The sequence below is a fragment of the Mauremys mutica genome, chromosome 10 (assembly GCF_020497125.1).
Source record: "Mauremys mutica isolate MM-2020 ecotype Southern chromosome 10, ASM2049712v1, whole genome shotgun sequence".
Taxonomy (NCBI): Eukaryota; Metazoa; Chordata; order Testudines; family Geoemydidae; genus Mauremys; species Mauremys mutica.
This window is the reverse complement of record NC_059081.1, coordinates 65,241,775-65,262,314: the sequence shown is the minus strand read 5'-3', so window position 1 is coordinate 65,262,314 and position 20,540 is coordinate 65,241,775. Positions and strand designations below refer to the sequence as shown.

At 41.2% G+C, this 20,540-nt stretch overlaps 1 protein-coding gene across 1 annotated transcript in view; it reads left to right on the top strand.

Annotated features, from left to right (window-relative positions):
* ERBB4 (erb-b2 receptor tyrosine kinase 4) overlaps nucleotides 1-20,540 on the top strand; it is a 981,920-nt gene that overhangs the window by 734,788 nt on the left and 226,592 nt on the right. Inside the window, exons 8-12 of the mRNA XM_044978382.1 lie at nucleotides 3,344-3,457; nucleotides 5,025-5,151; nucleotides 10,271-10,344; nucleotides 12,444-12,534; nucleotides 14,424-14,623. Of these exons, the coding sequence (XP_044834317.1) occupies nucleotides 3,344-3,457; nucleotides 5,025-5,151; nucleotides 10,271-10,344; nucleotides 12,444-12,534; nucleotides 14,424-14,623 (606 nt within the window). The remainder of the gene's footprint in view (nucleotides 1-3,343; nucleotides 3,458-5,024; nucleotides 5,152-10,270; nucleotides 10,345-12,443; nucleotides 12,535-14,423; nucleotides 14,624-20,540) is intronic.

Below are 20,540 nucleotides of genomic sequence, written 5' to 3'. Positions count from 1 at the left end.
AGAAATCTGTGCTAAATGAAAAAGATTGTATAAAGGTAGAAATTCTAGATTCAGTAAAATAACTTGTTTATACAAATTATATGCATGCTAGACATTAATTAACTAGGAGGATATTCAGACATTCTATTTCCTCAAAAAAGATGAAGTCTAATTAGTTCTGATCTTTCTTCCCCAAATTTAGAAATGAGTCACTAATTTTGTAACCCACCTTTTCCTTAAATTCAAGTGTTTAATAATCCACTATTCTAGTTTGGGGTTATCTCTAACTATATACAGTACAATACAGATTATACAATACAAATTCTGAACACAATCCTTAAGGCATTAGTGATCAACGGCTCCATGTCTAGTTGGCAGCCAGTTTCAAGTGGAGTGCCCAAGGGTCGGTCCTGGGGCTGGTTTTGTTCAATATCTTCATTAATGATCTGGAGGATGGTGTGGACTGCACTCTCAGCAAGTTTGCGGATGACACTAAACTTGGAGAAGTAGTAGATACGCTGAAGGGTAGGGATAGGATACAGAGGGACCTAGACAAATTAGAGGACTGGGACAAAAGAAACCTGATGAGGTTCAACAAGGACAAGTGCAGAGTCCTGCACTTAGGAAGGAAGAATCCCATGCACTGTTACAGACTAGGGACCGAATGGCTAGGAAACAGTTCTGCAAAAAAGGACCTAGGGGTTACAGTGGACGAGAAGCTGGATATGAGTCAACAGCGTGCCCTTGTTGCCAAGAAGTCTAATGGCATTTTGGGCTGTATAAATAGGGGCAATGCCAGCAGATCGAGGGATGTGATCATTCCTCTCTATTCAACATTGGTGAGGCCTCATCTGGAGTACTGTGCCTAGTTTTGGACCCCACACTACAAGAAGGATGTGAAAAAATTGGAAAGAGTCCAGCAGAGGGCAACAAAAATGATTAGGGGGCTGGAGCACATGACTTATGAGGAGAGGCTGAGGGAACTGGGATTGTTTAGTCTGCAGAAGAGAAGGATGAGGGGGGATTTGATAGCTGCTTTCAACTACCTGAAAGGGGGTTCCAAAGAGGATGGATCTAGACTGTTCTCAGTGGTACCCGATGACGGAACAAGGAGTAATGGTCTCAAGTTGCAGAGAGGGAGGTTTAGGTTGGATATTAGGAAAAACGTTTTCACTCAGAGAGTGGTAAAGCCCTGGAATGGGTTACCTAGGGAGGTGGTGGAATCTCCTTCCTTAGAGGTTTTTAAGGTCAGGCTTGACAAAGCCTTGGCTAGGATGATTTAGTTGGGAATTGGTCCTGCTTTGAGCAGGGGGGTTGGACTAGATGACCTCCTGAGGTCCCTTCCAACCCTGATATTCTATGATTCTATGAAAAGCACTGAACCTAGGTATGTCACACTACCTAACATATTTTGACAAGGCTATTCTATCCTGTCGTGTCCTGTTCTATTCCAGTTCCCATACTGGGCCCATGACTAGGGTATCTGATTTTTTTCATCAGTTTTTCCCCCCATCTTGCTACTGTGCATCCTTTGATGATACAACCAACTTTAAAATGTATACTAGTCTAAAATCCTCATTATGGTGGAATTAAGGTGTCTGTTTCTTAAAGGAAATAAAACTTTAAAAGAATGCTGAAATTAACAAGGGAGACCACCAAGCATCACTCCCATACAGGGTACTCCTATTCCACTCTAGAAACTTCTTCCCTCCATTGAAACCCCAGAGTTAGAGCTGGACACACATATTTGCAAGTAATTATTTTAAGGATAATATGCTGGCAGTTTCAATGAATATTATTCTAAATGATTCATTATTGCCAGATGTACCTAAGACCCACCTACTTTACCTTTGGTGCATTCAGGTGCCTACGGGAACTAAGAATCAACACAAATCTCTTCATCTTCTTCTCTAAGTGCCAGGCACCTTGCTTTGACATTGCTTTCTCTCACATAACCATGTAGCTCTGTGTGAGAGAGAGGAAGCACATGCACTCATAAAAAAAAATTCCATACAAAACACACAGAGTGCCCTGCACACACCTTTGCCCTGGGGAGAGGATGAGAGAAGAACCATGAGACAGATAGTAGTCACATTGCTTAATACTAAGATGATCAGCATAATGTAAAGACCTCTATAGAATAGGTGGAAATTGGTGTCATTCCACCTGTAACTGGAAGACCTTCTTCTTGACCTATAGGGAAGAGGGCTGGTTTCAGGCTGGGTTTACACATGATATAGCCATTCAGTTTCATCTACCCATGTTTGCAGAAAGTCCTGACCCTCAACCCCAGGCTGTTTTGCAGTTGGCTTGAGAATTATTGCAAATATTGTGCACAGCTCTAATCATGGCATAAAATTAAATGCAAGTGTAATGCCAACAGACCCCAGTCGTTGGCAGGCGGGATCGAACCTGGGACCTCTGGTGCTTAGTGCATGAGCCTCTACTGCATGAACTAAAAGCCAGCTGGCTCTTAGCTAAGGCTGTAGAGCAGACTCATTTTATCTCTCTCTCTCTCGCTAAGTGGGCTCAGTGCCACTAGATGGGACAGAACACCACACCCAGAAAGTGTGTGGGTTACACAAGTTTATTGGTCATCATTAAAATTAACACACTGTAGAATTTACCACTGCTGTGGTATTCCATATAATTGCAATGGGGAAAACCATGGTCACTGTGGTACCTATTAAGAACTGTGACTCTTAACATCAAGTACTAAATTCTTCCACTGTTACTTACATTGAGTAGTAGCATACTCTAGGAGTAATGCCTGATTTCAGCAATAGCTCCATTATGTTAATGGTACCCAATATACTTGCAGTCTATGAAAACAAAAGATAGCTGGCATATAGGATATTTTCCCCCAAAAAGTCTAAGATAACTCACTCTCTCTTGGTAGTTTCAGGTATTTAAAATCAACAACTCTTCATTAGTTTTTCTTTCCACAGTATGTTTCTTCTCAAGGCACTATAAACATGGGTATTGTAGGCATGCATGTGACTTCTGTTGAAGTCCTTCAGACTATCTGTCCATTGCTGTTTTTTCAGTAGTTGGATTGAAAAGGGATGACAATATTTTCAAAACATTTTTCAAAATGGTATTGGATAAAATTGTCATAAATGCTTGCCTACATCCTATTTTCAGAGGTGACCTGGGCACTGAGGAGAATCTGTCTCGATAACTTTCAGTGGGACTTAGGCTCCTAAGTACTAAACTCACTTAGGAGCTCCTGAAAATTTTACCCATCATTAAAATACTCAAGGCAATAAATAACTTGTATTGATTTTCAGAACCCCCCCAAATCATGCCCCAATATAACTTAATATACTGGCTTGTTTTTGAGCACTGCACTATTTCTTTACAGATAACTTTGTGGTAGATTCCAGCTCTTGTGTGCGTGCCTGTCCCAGCTCCAAGATGGAGGTGGAAGAAAATGGTATAAAGATGTGCAAACCCTGCACTGACATTTGTCCTAAAGGTAGGTTATCATTTATTATAGCTTTGCTTGAATTTACTCTGCACTCTAGTAGAGCAAACAGGGTATTACTTTTAAATGAAATGTATTCACGAGTAAGTTCTAGGATATCGGGTACTTTGGGCATCCACAAAACATAGAACTATGATGGCTGCCATGAGACGAGTATCCCAAAAGATAACGTAATGTAGGATTATCGCTGGACAGTGGTAATATAGTATAAAGGTTCATTTCGTCCTTGGGAAAAGTAGGGATAGTTTTTGGCCGTTTTTGTGGAATAGACAAGTAGGTTTTTGTTACTGGTGGTGTTTGGAATTTGTTAACATTCACTGGTTTGAAAGCTTCTCTGTTGGAACCTTTCAGGACCACTTCCAAAGCCCTGATTCTTCACTATCTTTATTGTCATCTTTGTGGGATGTCCGAACAGCCTGCCAGTACAACTGCTGAGTTTCTGCTCTCCCAAAGCAGAGACCTGAGGTTCTTCTGCTTCCTCTCTGAATGGCTTTGAGAGACAGGAGACCCTCTCCTTTCCCTCCAGTAGCATTGATGAAATATCTAAATCCCATCTCTGCCTCAACAGGAAGCTTCCAGGTGGAAACCTGAGTCACTTTGCCTTCCCAACAGCTCTGTGTCTATGGGAAACTTTAGGCTTCTCCTGCTATGTGGAGGTTTCAGCAGCAATGGGAACAAAACACTGGCAATTTTCCTTACCACGAACTTGTGTCATAACAGGGGAGATGGCAGCTAGCTCACCAGACAGCTACATAAAATCTGATCCAATCAGCAAACAGCTACCCCACACAGGGCATCATAAAACAGACAAACACAAGGACTTCTGCCTTATGCTGATCAATACAACTAGCCTTACCATATTCGGAATTGAATGCAAAACTCATCTACACAATGTTGCTTTCCTGCAACAGACACCTCTTTCCCACATAGGAACATGTGCATGTATGCACCATTTTCCATTCAAGTTCTTACTCTGACCTGTTGGGAAGAAGGAGAGAAATTACTGATGTCGTTTAAACACCTGGGAGGGGCTCAGATGCTTTGCTGATAGCTGCCACTGTTAGAGCCTAGTTAGGCAGGTAGATAGATATGTGGTCTTATTGTGTAATCTAGGGTACTGAATGTTCCTATGTGCAATGTATACCCCAGAGCATGCAAAGTTTGAATTAAGTGGACATAAGGACCCTACAGGGAAGTTTCTAGCACTGTTGCCCCCTTATGAAAGATACAACAGCCAAGCAATGATGCTAACGGTGTAAGAGTCTTTCCAGGCCCCGTTGGTATGTTAGTTGGATGGTGAGAGGGAATGAAGACAACATTGGCACTTCCTGCCTAAAAGTCTCCATCACAAATACTTAGCCATATTTTTCGAGCCTTGGGAGGTTTGTCCTTGTGTTCATTTTGAGGGGCGGGCAATGGTTCTCAGTGATTCTTGTTTTACCAGAATCATTCTGCCCATCCCTGGAGGACATGAAAGTTCAGGTGAATAAGGAGCAAACATTTATTGATTCATTTAATCTTGTTGCAAGTTGTTTTCATGGAGTTCTTGTTTTGGCAGCATGTGATGGCATCGGCACAGGGAGTTTGACGTCCGCTCAAACCGTTGATTCCAGCAACATTGACAAGTTCATAAACTGTACCAAGATCAACGGGAACCTGATCTTTCTTGTCACTGGGATTCATGGGTGAGCACTAACACATTTTTACACAGTATGTTAGGGGGCAGGCTGCAGGACAGAACTAGCTTTGGACATTTCTGATTTATATGGTTGCAAGAATGCCTGACTAAATAGAAGCCCCAAGATAAATTGGTTTTCTGATCACTTTTTGAAGTGCTGGTACTGCCAGCTTGATTCTCACATTCAGCTTTTATGAAACAAAGGATAAGAAAGAAAGTTTGTGCTGGGAAAAGGAAACACAATTGGGTCATATGTTCAGTTTAGGAGACCCTGGCCGCTGGACTGGAGTGACAGCTGGTCAGGGATTGTGGGGAGAGAACCGTTCACTTCCACTGACTTTCTTATCTTGGACTAAAAATGGGCCTAATCTGCAAAATGTGGATCCAGATCTGAGGGCCGATCTTTAATTGATTGAAATGGCCATAGCTCCCTTGCCTATGACAATGCACACCAGCTAAAGAGCCGCCCCCTGGACTTTGAACAGAAGAGAAGATATGGCTGTGAAATGTTCATTCAAGTTTGTATTGCAAACACCCACAACGCTCAAGGGGGTTGTATCCAGTGTGTTTCGGTTCAGACATATCTGTGCCTTGGTTCCTTCCAAGCGTTATCAAAGGTTCAGAGATAACTGTAGAGAGAGAGAGAGTTATAAGATCCAAGGTTTCAGCTGGTTATATCTTGCTTAAGGAAGGTATACCAAAGAGTTAACCAGCACTTTAGATTATGTTTTGGTGCCCCATTTGGTCACCATTAACGTCAACAGTTCGCACTACTGATGTCACCTTGTATGAATGGGCATCATTTCCCAATTGAAATGCCTCCTGGGGAAAGAAGTTCTGTGATTAGCTATAGGTGACCTATACTGCAGCTAGCAGTTTTCTCACATAGTCTTCCTTCCATCCTGAAAGGATTATCTTTGGTAGGACAGAAATATGATTAGTTCTCCTTTTTAATTCAGCCCTCACGTGAGCATCAGGCATCAGCCAAGGTGAATGAAGGTGCCACCTTGGTGAGGTATAACAGTGCCCATTATAAAGAAAAAAATCCCACAGATAGATTAGCACAGTCAAGCACGTGGAAACGTTGCTGTTATGACTATAAGTACTTCACTGTTATGAGTATAATTTCTTTCTTTGCTGTGTGGTAACAACAAAAACTATTCAATTATTTCTGCCACTACATAGCTTTTAAATCTTTACATCAGATCTGTAGGCTCCTTAAAGTTTCCAGCATCAGATGTTGAGAACTGAGATCTAATTACAGTTCCCACGCCAAATCGATGCTTGCAACTTTGCCACCGCATGGGGAAAGCATGGTTAACAACACTACAACAAAGGATCTGAAACAGAATTTTGACATGACTAATAGTGGTGGATTTTTCCATAGTTGTTCTGTGTGTTCTGGTATGTAGAAAAATCAGAATGGCCTATATCAGGATGTATCTTTCAGACTGCCCTTAGGGGTGAGGCGAAAGAAGCCTGATTCTATAATATTTGAATTTGTTATAGGGGCCAATTTTAGTGCACCGTTACCTACAGCATGATATCAAGTGCATTGAGGTCAGTGTAACGACTCCGTGGGAATTGGATCAGGACCCTAGAGCTCGATGATGATAAAACAGGGAAGTTAGAGTTTGACTGTGTAGATGGTCTTTTCTCTCACAGGAGGGACTACTACAGTATGGAAGGTTAATGCAATAAAGCACAGGGATGGATAAAGAACCAGGTGTAAGTGATTCAAAAGTGCTGCTGCAGACTTGGGGGATCACTGAAGAGGGTCACCTAGGAGTCAATGGTCACACCTCACATGTTCTAATATCTACAAATGACCAACCAAGGAGGCTGCTATAAATTTGTTAAACTCACATGATGGAAAGGAGGTTAGAAAACACAAGAAAGGCAGCAAGAAGAATGTACAGGAGTCTGAATATATTGTGTGCTTTAGCCAATGCATTAAGTGAAATGTAATTTTGAATATTTTTTTAGTATTAGCTGCAAAAATGTAGAGCAGAACTATGAGCTGAATTGTGCTAATGGCTAATGAATCTCTGTAACATCAAGCAAGAAGTTGGGGCAAAAATGACCTTGGAATAAAATAATATTCAGGGGTGGCTTTCTCTGAAAAAGGATCTAAATCATGGACTAGAAATAAAAGACAAGCAAAAAAGCTAAAATATATTGCCGTGTCGGAATAGTGGAATACAAGCTTGTGACATTCATGCTGAAACCATACCATGCTCTAATCAGTGTCCTGCATGAAAAGACTAATACCAGTCTTAAGCAGCACAGTCGACTTAATCTTGAGCATTAAATTGGAAATAGGCCTTAGATCTTGAAAGGAACGGGCTGGAGAAATATGCATCATACTGGAAAAAAGAAGAGCTCAGAGAATGAATAAAAATAATGTCATAGTGTAGGGGCTTTTGTTGGTTTGTTTAAATTTATTAAATTTTACAAAGTATATTTACAGAAAGGAAGTTACAAGAGCAGGAACAACTTGCAAAATAGAATTAAACAAAACATACATTAAATAAATTGTCAGTGTATTGAAATAATAATCAAATACATAGTTGCCACTCATAGTTTTAAATAAGGAAGTTGTTTCCATGAATGCATATATTCAGGATGAATTCTAGCCTATTCTTTTTAGAAATGTATACTTTCTCCTATTTCAGGTCGTAGGAGTTAAGAGTCCATGGGAAATGGGGAATTAAGAGGCGTTTTTACAATGATGGAGAATCATTTTAATTGCAGAGGTTATTAAAAGTGTGTGTGCATGTGTGTGTTTTTCTTTTAAATACTTTGCCTAATGAAGTACAAGATGCTCGTTCGTATTTTACCCTCACTTGGTGGGGAGTTGATCATTAACTATATAAACAGTATTGGCTCTTTGATTAATAGATACATTTAGTATGCTACCCTTCCCTTTTCTAGAGCAGCTTTGTAAAAACATTGCCTCTCCTCTCTTTTGATTCATTTGTTAGTTTACAAGACCTGTTAAGATAAATAGGGCCTAGTCAATAGCCCACTGACATCAATGGATGTTACCTTTCCATTAACTTCAATAGGCTTTGGATAATGCTCGTAGTCTTTGTCGGTGTTAATACACAGCTTCTCCCTAAGTGTATGAGTGAAGTGAACTTCATTAATGCATGTGTGTAGAATCTGGCATTCAGTTTGAGACCGAGAAAGCATTGGCTGAAATACAGAATGAGACACCTTTATAGTCCAGAGGTGGTACTGGCTGTGATGTATGATCTGGAAGCCTTGGAGTTTAAAAAAATAGTATGCCTTGAGAAAAAAAAGTCACTGAAATCATTTCCATAAGCTCACCCTAAATAATTTTAACACCTAACCACAGACACGGGGGCTGGAATTCAGGAATGGAAATTCATAGAAAAAGATACCCAGAGCAGTTTGCGCAAAGCATTTTTAGAGCCCTAAATGTGCAGAATGTATCCCCTCCAGCAATGCTGGTGATGGGGTATTTCCAGGACTGTTTTGTTACCACCTTTCAAGAAGGGAGTATTAAAATAAATATGAAGCTAGCTGGGACCCAAAGTTATTTGTGTGTTCTTATGATCAGAAGGTGCAAAATGAAGGAAGCTATCAATAGAAAGTTGGCCCTTGCCGTATGACGTTAGTGAGCTGCAGCTCACTTGTTCTCTAGAAGTCCCATAATAGGACAGTTTAGTTTAATAAAGGCACTGGTACATGAGGGGTATTCATTTATGGCCTGATTCAAAGTCTGTTGAAGTCAATCAGAAGACTCTCATTGACTTCAGTGGCTTTTGGATCAGGTTCTTAATTTCCTGTGTTTGGAGAGAAAGCTCAGGTAAGATTTGAGCTAACATCAGCATGCACAGAAAATGTATCTTCAGTGATTTTAGCATGCAATGGCAATAAAAATAAGTGACCTAACAATAAAATATAATTGGAATAGTTGGGGAAGAATGTATTATCCTACATTTCTGTAAGAAGAGGAAATGGCTATGAAAATACATTGGCTTCTCTTCTTTATTGGTTTGAACTTTTTTTGTCCTAAAATACTCACTGACATTGGGATGAGGATGTTTTATATAGTAGTCTTGTGTTTAGCAAAGAGGCCTTTTTTAATATTAATGGATTTCAAAAGAAAAATTACATTTCTATGCTGAATCCTCAAAACCTGTCATCTTTTTTTACGAGAGCCCCAATTTGCTAAAATTAAGTGTACACTATTGCTGTGGTCCACTGGGCTTAAGGTTAAGTTTCCAGAACTCATTTCACTCCTGCTCACCTGGAAATGCTCTCTGTAAAGGTTAGAAGTGACCCCCATTACTCTGTCACTGCACTGAATTCTGAGGGCTTGTCTCCAAAGGCAGCATGTTTGATTACCCTTGTATACAAATCCCAAGCGCCACGTCTCTTGGAAAGGCAAATAATGAGATGTTGGGAATGCATACTTCACCTTTTCTGAGGTTGCCTTCCACCCCAGGGATGTATTTAAAAAAAAATGCAAACATTCCATAGCACAATATTACACAAGAACTTTTCCTTGTACTTCAAAAAAACTTTGTTCAGATCAGCATTTTCATGTAAGTATTCTTCTATGGAGGGGTCACAGTGTAATAAAGTTTACATTAAGGGGATACCTTTCAGGAAAATGTTCTTTTACTTTCTTTTATTTGCTGTGATAGGCAAAGGGTCATGAAATAAGACAACTCCAGCATTGTCTGCACTATCATATTCTGGCTAAGACTTTTACATTTGTTTTGGGCATCTCAATTTTGGGGTGGGAAACTTGAGACACCTTGGAAAAAGCCTGATTTCCGGAGAGGGTGGGAGCTCAGCACTTTTTGATAGTCAACCCTTTGCGGTTTGATTTTCATAGATATTTCCCAAAAAATGGTAAAGGTGATGAGCACCCCTCACCTTCCATCAAGCTGAACTGGAAGATGTTGGGCTCAGGACTCCTGGGGAAACACCCAAGGCTCAGGAAGTTAATGAATTGAAAAATGACTTGGTGAATTTGCTACCTAAAAGCAAGGTGCTGATATTCCGAATACTGCTACTATATAATGTACTGTCATAAGCCTGCTCATTTTATATTCAGATCATCATAGTGTGTCCTTCTAATTTTCCAGGGACCCCTATCACACAATTGCAGCAATGGACCCAGAGAAATTAAATATCTTCCAAACAGTCAGAGAGATAACAGGTAACTCATCTCTGTGATCCTACATAATTTGGGCTCTTTCCTTATTTTACATTTGCCATTTGTTTATATTTAAAGAATACATATTTTTTTAACTAGCTATGCCACAAGTCCGATAAACATTTACTGCTTAACCTCTTCAGTATCAGTTGTTGCTTACAAGTACATACTCTTTGTTCTTATTAATGCAGAACGTCGTCGAACTCTGGGGTTCTGAATCTAGGGAATACAAACAGGTGTCAGGAGGTCGGGACCTTATTGCAAGAAGGAGATCCTGGTTAGATACAAGCAAGATGGGAGGAGGATTTTGGGGGGCTCCTGACAGGGAAAAAGTGGGTACTGTAAGGAAAAGATTCCAAACCACTGCTCTGACTTAAATATACATCTTTAAATCATCGCTGTGGGGGAGTTTAGTTTGTGACTTCCACCGTGTTTGCTACAGTTTCAGCTCACAGGGCTGTGAAGTGAAATACCACAGCTATGAGTTCTCCACTGTTTGCTGTTTCCAGTGCTTTATATATCGTTAAGGACAAGCAACAACCACAAAGACAAGCTGCACCCACTATGGGATGGTTATCGTGGGGAGGAGTTTAAGCAAGCTCTTGCTCTTTTTAACATGACCTTATATGACATGTCCCTAAATGCTTTACCACTCAAAAACCAGGGGCAAATTGTGCCCCAGCTTACATCCACTAGCAACCCCAGTTGGTCAGCAGAGTTACTAACGTGCAAATGAGCTCTGAATGTCACCCTAAATAATGACGTGTCTTAGGTAATATAGGTTTCAGAATAGCAGCCGTGTTAGTCTGTATCCGCAAAAAGAACAGGAGTCCTTGTGGCACCTTAGAAACTTACAAATTTATTTGAGCATAAGCTTTCATGGGCTACAGCCCACTTCATCGGATGCAGAGAATGGATGCATAGAATAGAACATCCATTCTATGCATCCGATGAAGTGAGCTGTAGCCCACGAAAGCTTATGCTCAAATAAATTTGTTAGTCTCTAAGGGTATGTCCACGGCGGGTAGTGATCGATCTGTCGGGGACCGATGTATCACGTCTCATCTAGACATGATACGTCAATCCCCGAACGTGCTCCCCGTCGACTCCGGAACTCCACCAAAGCGAGAGGCAGAAGCAGAGTCGACAAAGGAGCCGTGGCTGTCGATCCCACGCCGTGAGGACGGGAGGTAAGTCGATCTAACATACGTCGACTTCAGCTACGCTATTCTCGTAGCTGAAGTTGCGTATCTTAGATCAACCCCCCCCCCCAATGTAGACCAGGCCCAAGGTGCCACAAGTACTCCTGTTCTTTTTTAGGTAATATAGGCATCAACTCAGAAAGGTACGTAACTGCCCAACATTAAGCACCCAAATAGTCCCACTGAAGGTCACAGCTTTGAGTCCCATTGATGTCAGCAGGGCTACTCATATGCTTAAGTACCTTATTAAATGCGGGTCACAGTGATGCCAGGCATGCAGGGACTGTGTGACATGTGGTCTTCCTGACTTACATATGCTGCTAGGGAGGGCATCAGTGTGGCAATGATACATAGTTATGTCACTCCTCCCCATGCCAGTGATTCATATTTATGTCTCTGCCCGTCCAGGAGGATCATGATGTCACATGTGGCAGAGCGGAGACTGGGCTACAATGCCTCAAATCCAGATTCTCAGAACTGTTTCAAAACTGGGATATTTTGTTAGATTTATCTATAGCAAAACGAACTCAACTAAAATGTGGGTTTTTCCACGCGTGTTCCTCAGTTCATGCATATTTTGATTTTGTCTGCTGACTTTTGCTAGAAAAAGGCCAGGAAACCTAAGAAGTGTTGAATTTGCTCATACATTACAGGGCTTCTCCTGTTTCCAGTCTTTGGAACTGGACTGGTTCTGAGTTTTCTAAAACAACATATTTACAAATCTTTGCTCTTCTGACATTCAAAGACAGTATCCTGCATCATTCATTACCCACCTATGTCTGCTTCTCAGACCCATACTATCCTTTTATCATTCTTTCATAATTCAGATACATCATAAAGCAGTTTCTGTGGTTGAGGTGATGAGACACTTGCTAACATTTCTGACTTTATCTCCTTCAGGTTTCTTGAATATTCAGTCATGGCCCCAAAACATGACAGATTTCCGTGTGTTTTCTAACTTGGTTACTATAGGTGGAAGAGCCCTATATAGGTAAGATATGCTTTTCTCTATTTATGTAATAATTTATACTGTGCTATCACCATTCAAAGACTGTCATATGCATAGCATAGAATGTAAAGTCCTTCATGAGGACCAACTGCATAATCACTTAACATATTTCTCAATTACCAATGTATTCACTAACACTGGTGCAAATGCTATTGACCCTGTTAATTAGGTTGCTTTAAAAATCATTGCTTCTTGGTTTCCTGCTACGGTAATCAACTCATCACCCCCCAAATTCCATTAATGGTGGAGTGTGCAGTGTGCACAATCTTGCTATTCATGGTCTAAGTCTTTGACTCATGAAGCAATATCACTAGTTTTGAAGATTATGATTTCTGACAGATACTGTGTTTCATTGTAAGGAAATATCACATTTGAATGTGTTGACTCAGATGCCATTTGCCTCTCCGAGTACGCTCGTGGTACTGGGCATACTGTTTTTTAAACGGCAATAGAAGAGAAATACAGGGGTGATCACTGAGCTACCCCCGCTAGCATTACAGAAAATGGCACCTGCAATAGTTTGCCAGTTCCACTTTTACAAGTGATGTTTTGATGTGAAAGCTGATGTGGAGCGGTTGGTGTTGGAGGGAAGCAAATATAGTAAGAAATAATGGGGGAATGAAACAATATATCTATATGATATATACAGCAACCCCTGGCTCCGGGTTGAACAAAATGTAGTAAATCAGTCAAGGGAGTCTGCTGATATCATAAACAACAGCCCAAGCAGATTATGAATAGCAGGGAAACCTTGAGATTGCATTACAGCCTTGTATTCAGTTTTGAAGTAGCGATTTTCATTGAGAGCATCTGGAAAACAATTATAATCATTAAAATAAATGAATTAATCTAGTGAATACCCCGATTTCTGGCTTCACTAATTTTCAACTGTAAAATAATGTACATCATCCTCTCCATGTTGCACAGTGAACTCGTAATCTTTCTATGAGGAAGGGAGATAACCAGATACTTTGAGACAAGAAAAAAAATCCTAGAAAGCATTCTGGAAGCATTTCCTTGAAAATAATCATTTCTTCCCAGATTACTATAGCTGGCATTAATGTGACTTGTGAGAGAGGACTTTCCCACATTATTTGGAACTGCATCGTTCTCTTTCATTTATGGCCTCTCCCAGTATTACTCTCCCATCTTTTTTTAGAAACCTTCCTTCTTTTCTGCAGTTGTCAGCATAGCACTTGAACTCAAACCAGCGAGAGTGGGTGAAATTGTATTTTATGCCACAGAGGCCAGTAATAGTTGTAAGCTTCCAGTAATGGCAGGAGTGTGAGCATCACAGCTTATAGTATCATACCCCTGATAGCACAGTAATGCTCCGCTAGACAAGTCAGCAAGGCTGCTTTGTGGTGTCTTACACTCAGTTCTTCCACATGCTCATTCACTGCTTTACAGCCGCGTAACTATACTGACCTGCTATGAATCTTTGAACCATGCTGTGTGTATATGGCATTGGAAGCACTTGAAACTAAATTCCCTTCTTGAGTTGTCCTTAATTAATACTCCTTAAGACGTGCCATTGTCCAGGGGCGGCTCTATGTATTTTGCCGCCCCAAGCACGGCTGTCAGGTGGCTTTCGGCAACGCGCCTGCAGGAGGTCCACCGGTCTCACGCCTTCGGCGTATCTGCCGCCAAATTGCCACCAAAGCCGTGGGACCTGCAGACCTCCCGCAGGCATGCCACCGAAGGCAGCCTGACTGCCGCCCTCACGGCGACCGGCAGGCCGCCCCCCGTGGCTTGCCGCCCCAGGCACGCGCTTGGTGTTCTGGTGCCTGAGCCGCCCCTGCATTGTCACTTCACGCATGTGATGAATCCCACATTCCAGGGCTAGTCACTGCTTATGTTTGCTCCCCCAGTGGCCTTTCCTTACTCATCCTGAAGCAACAGGCAATTACCTCTCTACAGTTCCAGTCACTGAAGCAGATCAGTGCTGGCAACATCTACATCACTGACAATACCAACCTGTGCTACTATCACACCATCAACTGGACCAGCCTGTTCAGCACGCCCAACCAAAAGACAGTGATCCACCACAACAAAAAGCCTGAGAACTGCAGTGAGTACTTCTGCGTGGTGCATACGTTTTCTTTGTGATGGGTTTGCGGGTGTATACATGGAACGAACGTGATACATGGGGTGGGCCAGATTCCCAACTGGTATCACTCTGCATTCAGTGATGTCAATGGAGCAACATCAATTTGCACTACCTGAGGATCTGGCCCAGCTTGCCTCTGATGAGATTCATAGACAATTACAGTGCATCCGGGTGTGAGCAACTGGAAAATGAGAGTGCTGCTGGCTCACCATGTTTTGACCCTGGGACACTTTGAACTTCCCACTGTTAGAAAGTAATAAATGTGAAGTGAATGTGTCGGTCCTGAAAAGGTGTTCATTTGACAGCACTGAAAATTGTAGTCCAACCAAAGTGCCTCAGTCTTAGAGGGGTAACATCTAGGAATATTTGGATGAGTTAGTCTCTCTCACTTTCACTCCTTTCTGTCCTAGACCTCTCTGATAAGGTTACCAGTAGGGTGCTAATTAGTATTGGCATGTCTGTTAGTAACTAGATTAAGAGCACTACACCAGTTAGGCTGCTAAACCCAGGGTTGTGAGTTCAATCGTTGAGGGGGTCATTTAGGGATCTGGGGCAAAAATCTGTTTAGGGATTGGTCCTGCTTTGAGCAGGGGGTTGGACTAGATGACCTCCTGAGGTCCCTTCCAATCCTGATATTCTATGAAACATGATCATAGCTACACTGAAATTAGGCCACAAATTTGCATGAAGGCAGTCACATCATGGCATTCGTACAGTTCATTGTAAGCATCTGCTAGTACACTAGCAAGAGATCAGATTCATAAAATTACTTTAAGTGATATTCCCTGGATTTGTGCCTTGACCAGCCAGAAATGTTACACTTGTGCTGTGAGCTTAGACTGTCTGACTGCGGTCCTCCTTTGTGTTTCCCCAGTCTCATGACTCTGCCTTTGATTTGTAAGCTTGTTTGGGTGGCTTGAATGCTGAAGAAGCCCAGGCCTGCATGTAGAAAGCACACATTTTTTGGCGCCACCATCTCACATATCGTTAAAAACTATGAGCCAGAATCCTTGAGACTCGCCATTATTTAGAGCAGCCTCATGGCTGCTTTCAAATATGCCAACTGGAACAGCACCAAGCAGCTGGTCTAGCAGCTGAGGGTTACTGGAATGCACTGTGCTCCAGCTGCGCCCACTCCAATTACCCCAGCCATGGCTATAGCTGATCCTGGATCAATCCCTATCTGTGCTGAGCGTTAGGATTATGCCAGCTATAACCTGCACAAGGGAATGCTCAGCTGCCTAATGAGGGTGGCTTCCTGGCTGCTTTGCCCCTGCCTGAGCTGGCGGGAGGGAGGAGCGGGCGAGTGGCAAGGATCTGGCTGTATGCTTGCAATCTAGTAAGAGGGCATGTCTTCAACATAGTCGTATATGTTGTGAGTGGCTGTTCTTGGCCATTTGAGATTCAGGGGGAAAAGAACTTTTTGGGCCACCCGGAATGTGGCACAATATGGTGCCTGAGTAAGAACAAGTTTTTGAGCTAGATGCAGAAATCACTGGGATGAAATACACCTCTACCTCGATATAACGCTGTCCTGGGGAGCCAAAAAATCTTACCGCGTTACAGGTGAAACTGCGTTATATCAAACTCGCTTTGATCCACTGGAGTGCGCAGCCCCGCCCCCTCGGAGCGCTGTTTAACCGCGTTATATCCGAATTTGTGTTATATCAGGGCGCTTTATATCGAGGTAGAGGTGTATATGGCCTATGTTACGCAGGAGATCAGACCAGATCATCTTAATGGTTCCTTCTGGCCTTGAAATATATGAATCCATAGACCTTTTGGAGACAAGAAGCCTTCTCTTCTCTCTGCCACACTGCGTATTGCCATAAAGAGTGCTTTGAAAGGAAGAGTCATATTGTGTTAAGCGCCAGTTGGGTACAGTAGGCTGGCTAGGATGCTGCTGAATACTTTTTTTTAAGGAAGTAGCCACCCTCCCTCCTGTCTTGCCACAAAATAAAAACTCAAGCAAGAAATAGATGAGCAGAAGAAAGCAGGGAGCCCCATACCTCATACAATAACAATTCAACAGTGCTTCAGGGTTGTTAGAGCTTGGAGACCATGTGTATGAAGACAATAGAAAATAAATGGTCTAGGATGAACCAAGCCGCATATGTGAGCCGGGTGCTTTTCACTTCATAGAACAGTTTCTCATTTGTTGCACAGGCTTTGATTGCTTGGAGGCTTAGGTTGAACACGGTATTAAATAGCAGGAGAGCTGGAAAGTATGCCCAGATTAGCTGTCAGGAGTAGCTTTTCACCCTTTCATGTAATCTCAAAGTTTAGGAGGTTTTGAACTCGCAAAAGCTATCAGAACATGGAATTCCCTACCCTATCCAGAGATGGAAGCCTGCATCCATTGTCAGACTGCTTTATTGCAGTGTAGAGTCATGTCCATGGATTTATACGGCAAATACAAACGCCACCAGAAAATGTCAGACAAAAAGACAAACATCACTATTTTGAGGGCATAATAAAAAATGTTTTTCAGCAGAAATAAATTAATGTTTTGTGAAATTGTATATTAAAGGGACTGACTCACTGGTGATATTTCAGAAAATCATTGGCAGTGGATGAAGACTTTAGGATCCTGGAACTTCTCGTGTGAGTAACTTGAGTGAAGTTACCCACATATAGAATTGTTTTCAGGAACAGGCTCCCAAACCACAACAATCAGTCTGAAGACCTAAGGAGGGTAGGAACAACAAACCCATAGGCCTTTGAGATGTGCAAAGGATTAGTGATTAATATACTCAATGATCCAGAGCAGTTTGTGAACGAGAAACTGAAAAAAGCAGTATCTTTCTTGTATACTTTTGCTCACGTATCAGCAAAATAAGGGACAAACAATTTAATCCTGTGTTAAGATATATGCAAACTTGAAAAAAGATAAGTACAGTATATTGCATTGAGTTGTTAACACTACCTTGTGTTGCTCCTTATCTTTGTAACTTACATTAGTAGTATTACATTTTTTTTTCTTGTTATACTAACATCTTAGAGGCCCCAATCATGTTAGGCGCTATTCAAACACAAAGAAAGAGCTAACGGTTTTAGACCTTGATCCTGCAGTTCCTTGTCCCTGTCCTTTAACTTAACTATTGTTACTAGTCCCGTTAACTCCAATAGAAATACTCACAGTTGTAAAGTTAAGCATGTCCATAAGTGTTTCAGTGTCAGGTATGAAATAGGCAAGGCAACCAAAGGGTGGGAGGTGAAGTGCTTTGCCCAAGATCACGCAGTTGGTCGGTGGCGGAGTCAGAAATACAACAGAAGCCTTCTGAGTGCCAGTCTACTGCCCTATCCACAGGACCAATGGTGCCCCATAGAAACTTCCATAACATTAACCGTTTCAATTAATATTGAAGAACGATTCTTTTTATTGGATGTTTGCATTTAAAAATCAGGTAGTGAACCATCTAAAATGTGATTGTCATGTACAAATGTTGGTTTCATAGGTACAATTTAGAAGATATTTTGGAAAAAAAAATGGCCTAAAAGACCAAGATCCTATAACCTACCCTATTACATGTTGAAGATTAAATTATTGAAGTTATCCTAGTAGAATGACAGAATTTGAGGCATAAACATGCAACTTAATGCAACAGAATCAGATTTGGAGCATAGTTGATAGGTCTTTTGAAAGGCTACCGAGAGAGTGTTATAGTTTTGGAAAAGTTCCGAGTGTAGCAATGCTACTTTAAGCAATGTGTTCTAAGATAACAGTGATGTTTGCGCATTTGTCAGTGGAGTTTGGTAGTACGTTTATTTTTTTGAATGATGAAACATGGTGGAGATAAAGAGAATGGGCGTATGGATCTCTATCACTTTGAAAAACACTAGAGAATTATCCTGGGCAGGAAGTACATGTTAATCTCCCAGCATCATCAGCATTGGCCCATCATCACATTTTTGCAGCTTCATAAAAACATGAAACATTTGGTGTTCACTTTGACAGTTTATTCTATCGGAATAAAGCCCTGAGCACCTTTTACAGTGGTGGTTCCAAGTTCAGGTCAGTAAAGAATTTCTTCCGATTTGCAAAAGCAGCAGGTTGACTGAGCAAGCTTGATCTCTGCAATATTGTCAGGGATTTGAAAAGAGCATCTGCAGTTCGAAGAGGCTGAATAAGACAGCAGCTGATAAAATGCAGGAAAGGTTTTGTCTGACTTATTGGTGTAGTTCAGTTCTACTGGTAACTGAATCACTGTTTTTGGGGAAAACTTTGAAACCATTCAGCCTAATATTAAGCCCAAACGCTTGAGAGATCTAAAACTATCCTGGACAAAACACAAAGAAGTATCAGTCTTGAGCCTTGTAATTACACTGCACCTGAAGTGGGATTTGCTGCCTTGAAGGGTGAATACCACTTAATAACACGGGGTTCCTTTAAAAGAGTCACTTCTTTCATATAGGACTAGAGCAAGAGAGAAATCCGGCTTTAGTCTTCCTGGGGAATAGAAAAACTGTTCTAATATTTCCTTTCTATCTCATATGATTCAGTCATACTTTGTGCAGAGTGTACATCCAGGAGTAATAGAGCATTAGCTAGTGCTGACTAGCCAGTGCTCTGATGTTGCTTCCAGGTGATAATTTGCTGGAGACGATAGCTGTGTATGCAGAAATTCTGATTGATTGATTGATTGATTGATTTGCTGCACATAACATACATGTGGTGATGAGGGGCATATAACTACCTGGATTGATGGGTAGAGGGATACACAGCACCTTAGAAAAATTAATGAATGTTCACAGAATTGATCATGAAGTGGGCTGTAGCCCATGAAAGCTTATGCTCAAATAAATTTGTTAATCTCTAAGGTGACACAAGTACTCCTGTTCTTTTTACAGATACAGACTAACACGGCTGCTACTCTGAAACCTGTCATAAAATTTCTGTTCTACCAAAAAACTTGCTTTTCCAGCGAATATGGAGCAAAATTTCATCTATTTGTCAGACAAGTTTCATTTTCACACAGCATTTGTTTGGTTTTTTTTACCCCTTTGGCTATGTACTTAAATCTCTTTTTTGTGGAAAAAAGCAAAAGTTTCATAGCAAACATACATAGAAGCAAATTTTACTTTTTAGCACATAGGCAACTCCTGGGACATTTATGGGTGTTTGTAGCATCTTAGCTGAGATGAATTAATTGAATTTAACCCCATCCATTTCACATGATTGTGAAATGTTGAAAATACAATGGGAGGATCTCTTTGCATAGGCCCAGTGGTAAATTCAGAAATTACATTAAAAAAAACCGCAGCACCCTAGGTACTAAACTTGTTTGGGATTAGGGGTGGCGAATGGGCATCTTTCAGCCGGCAGCTGTGTTGTCATGTGTTCCAATAATTATCCAGCTCTGGAGTACTATCCTAAATGCAATGCATGGGGCTCTCTTTGAATACACTCTTTTCCTTTAATTGATAGTATAAATCCAGTATAAAATATAGTTTATGGTGTGTATGCATCTTAATATTTTATGAAAATTCACTGTAAAAAGTGAAATACTATAAAGCTTTTTCTAGGGAATATAGTTTGGTAGGTAGATTTACCATCTTATCACCCTAAAATAAAGGGCCTGCTGCCTTTTCCTAGCACTGGGCCCACTGGTTCTGAACATAATGCCGGCAGAGAGCATTCCTTAAATATGAATTTAGAAAGATTGCTTTCATGTAAAAAGTTGTTTAAAATCTTACAGTTTTATGGGCTCGTACAGTGTCCAATGAAACCTTTCTAGATAAACTGTTACTTGTTGTGAATCATATCAATCTAGCAGCCAATTAAAAACTTGAATAAATTATTATACTGTAATAAAGCCTGATTTGAAGTCAACTGATGAAGTCAGTAGAAGTCTGTCCACTGAATTCAGTGGGCTTT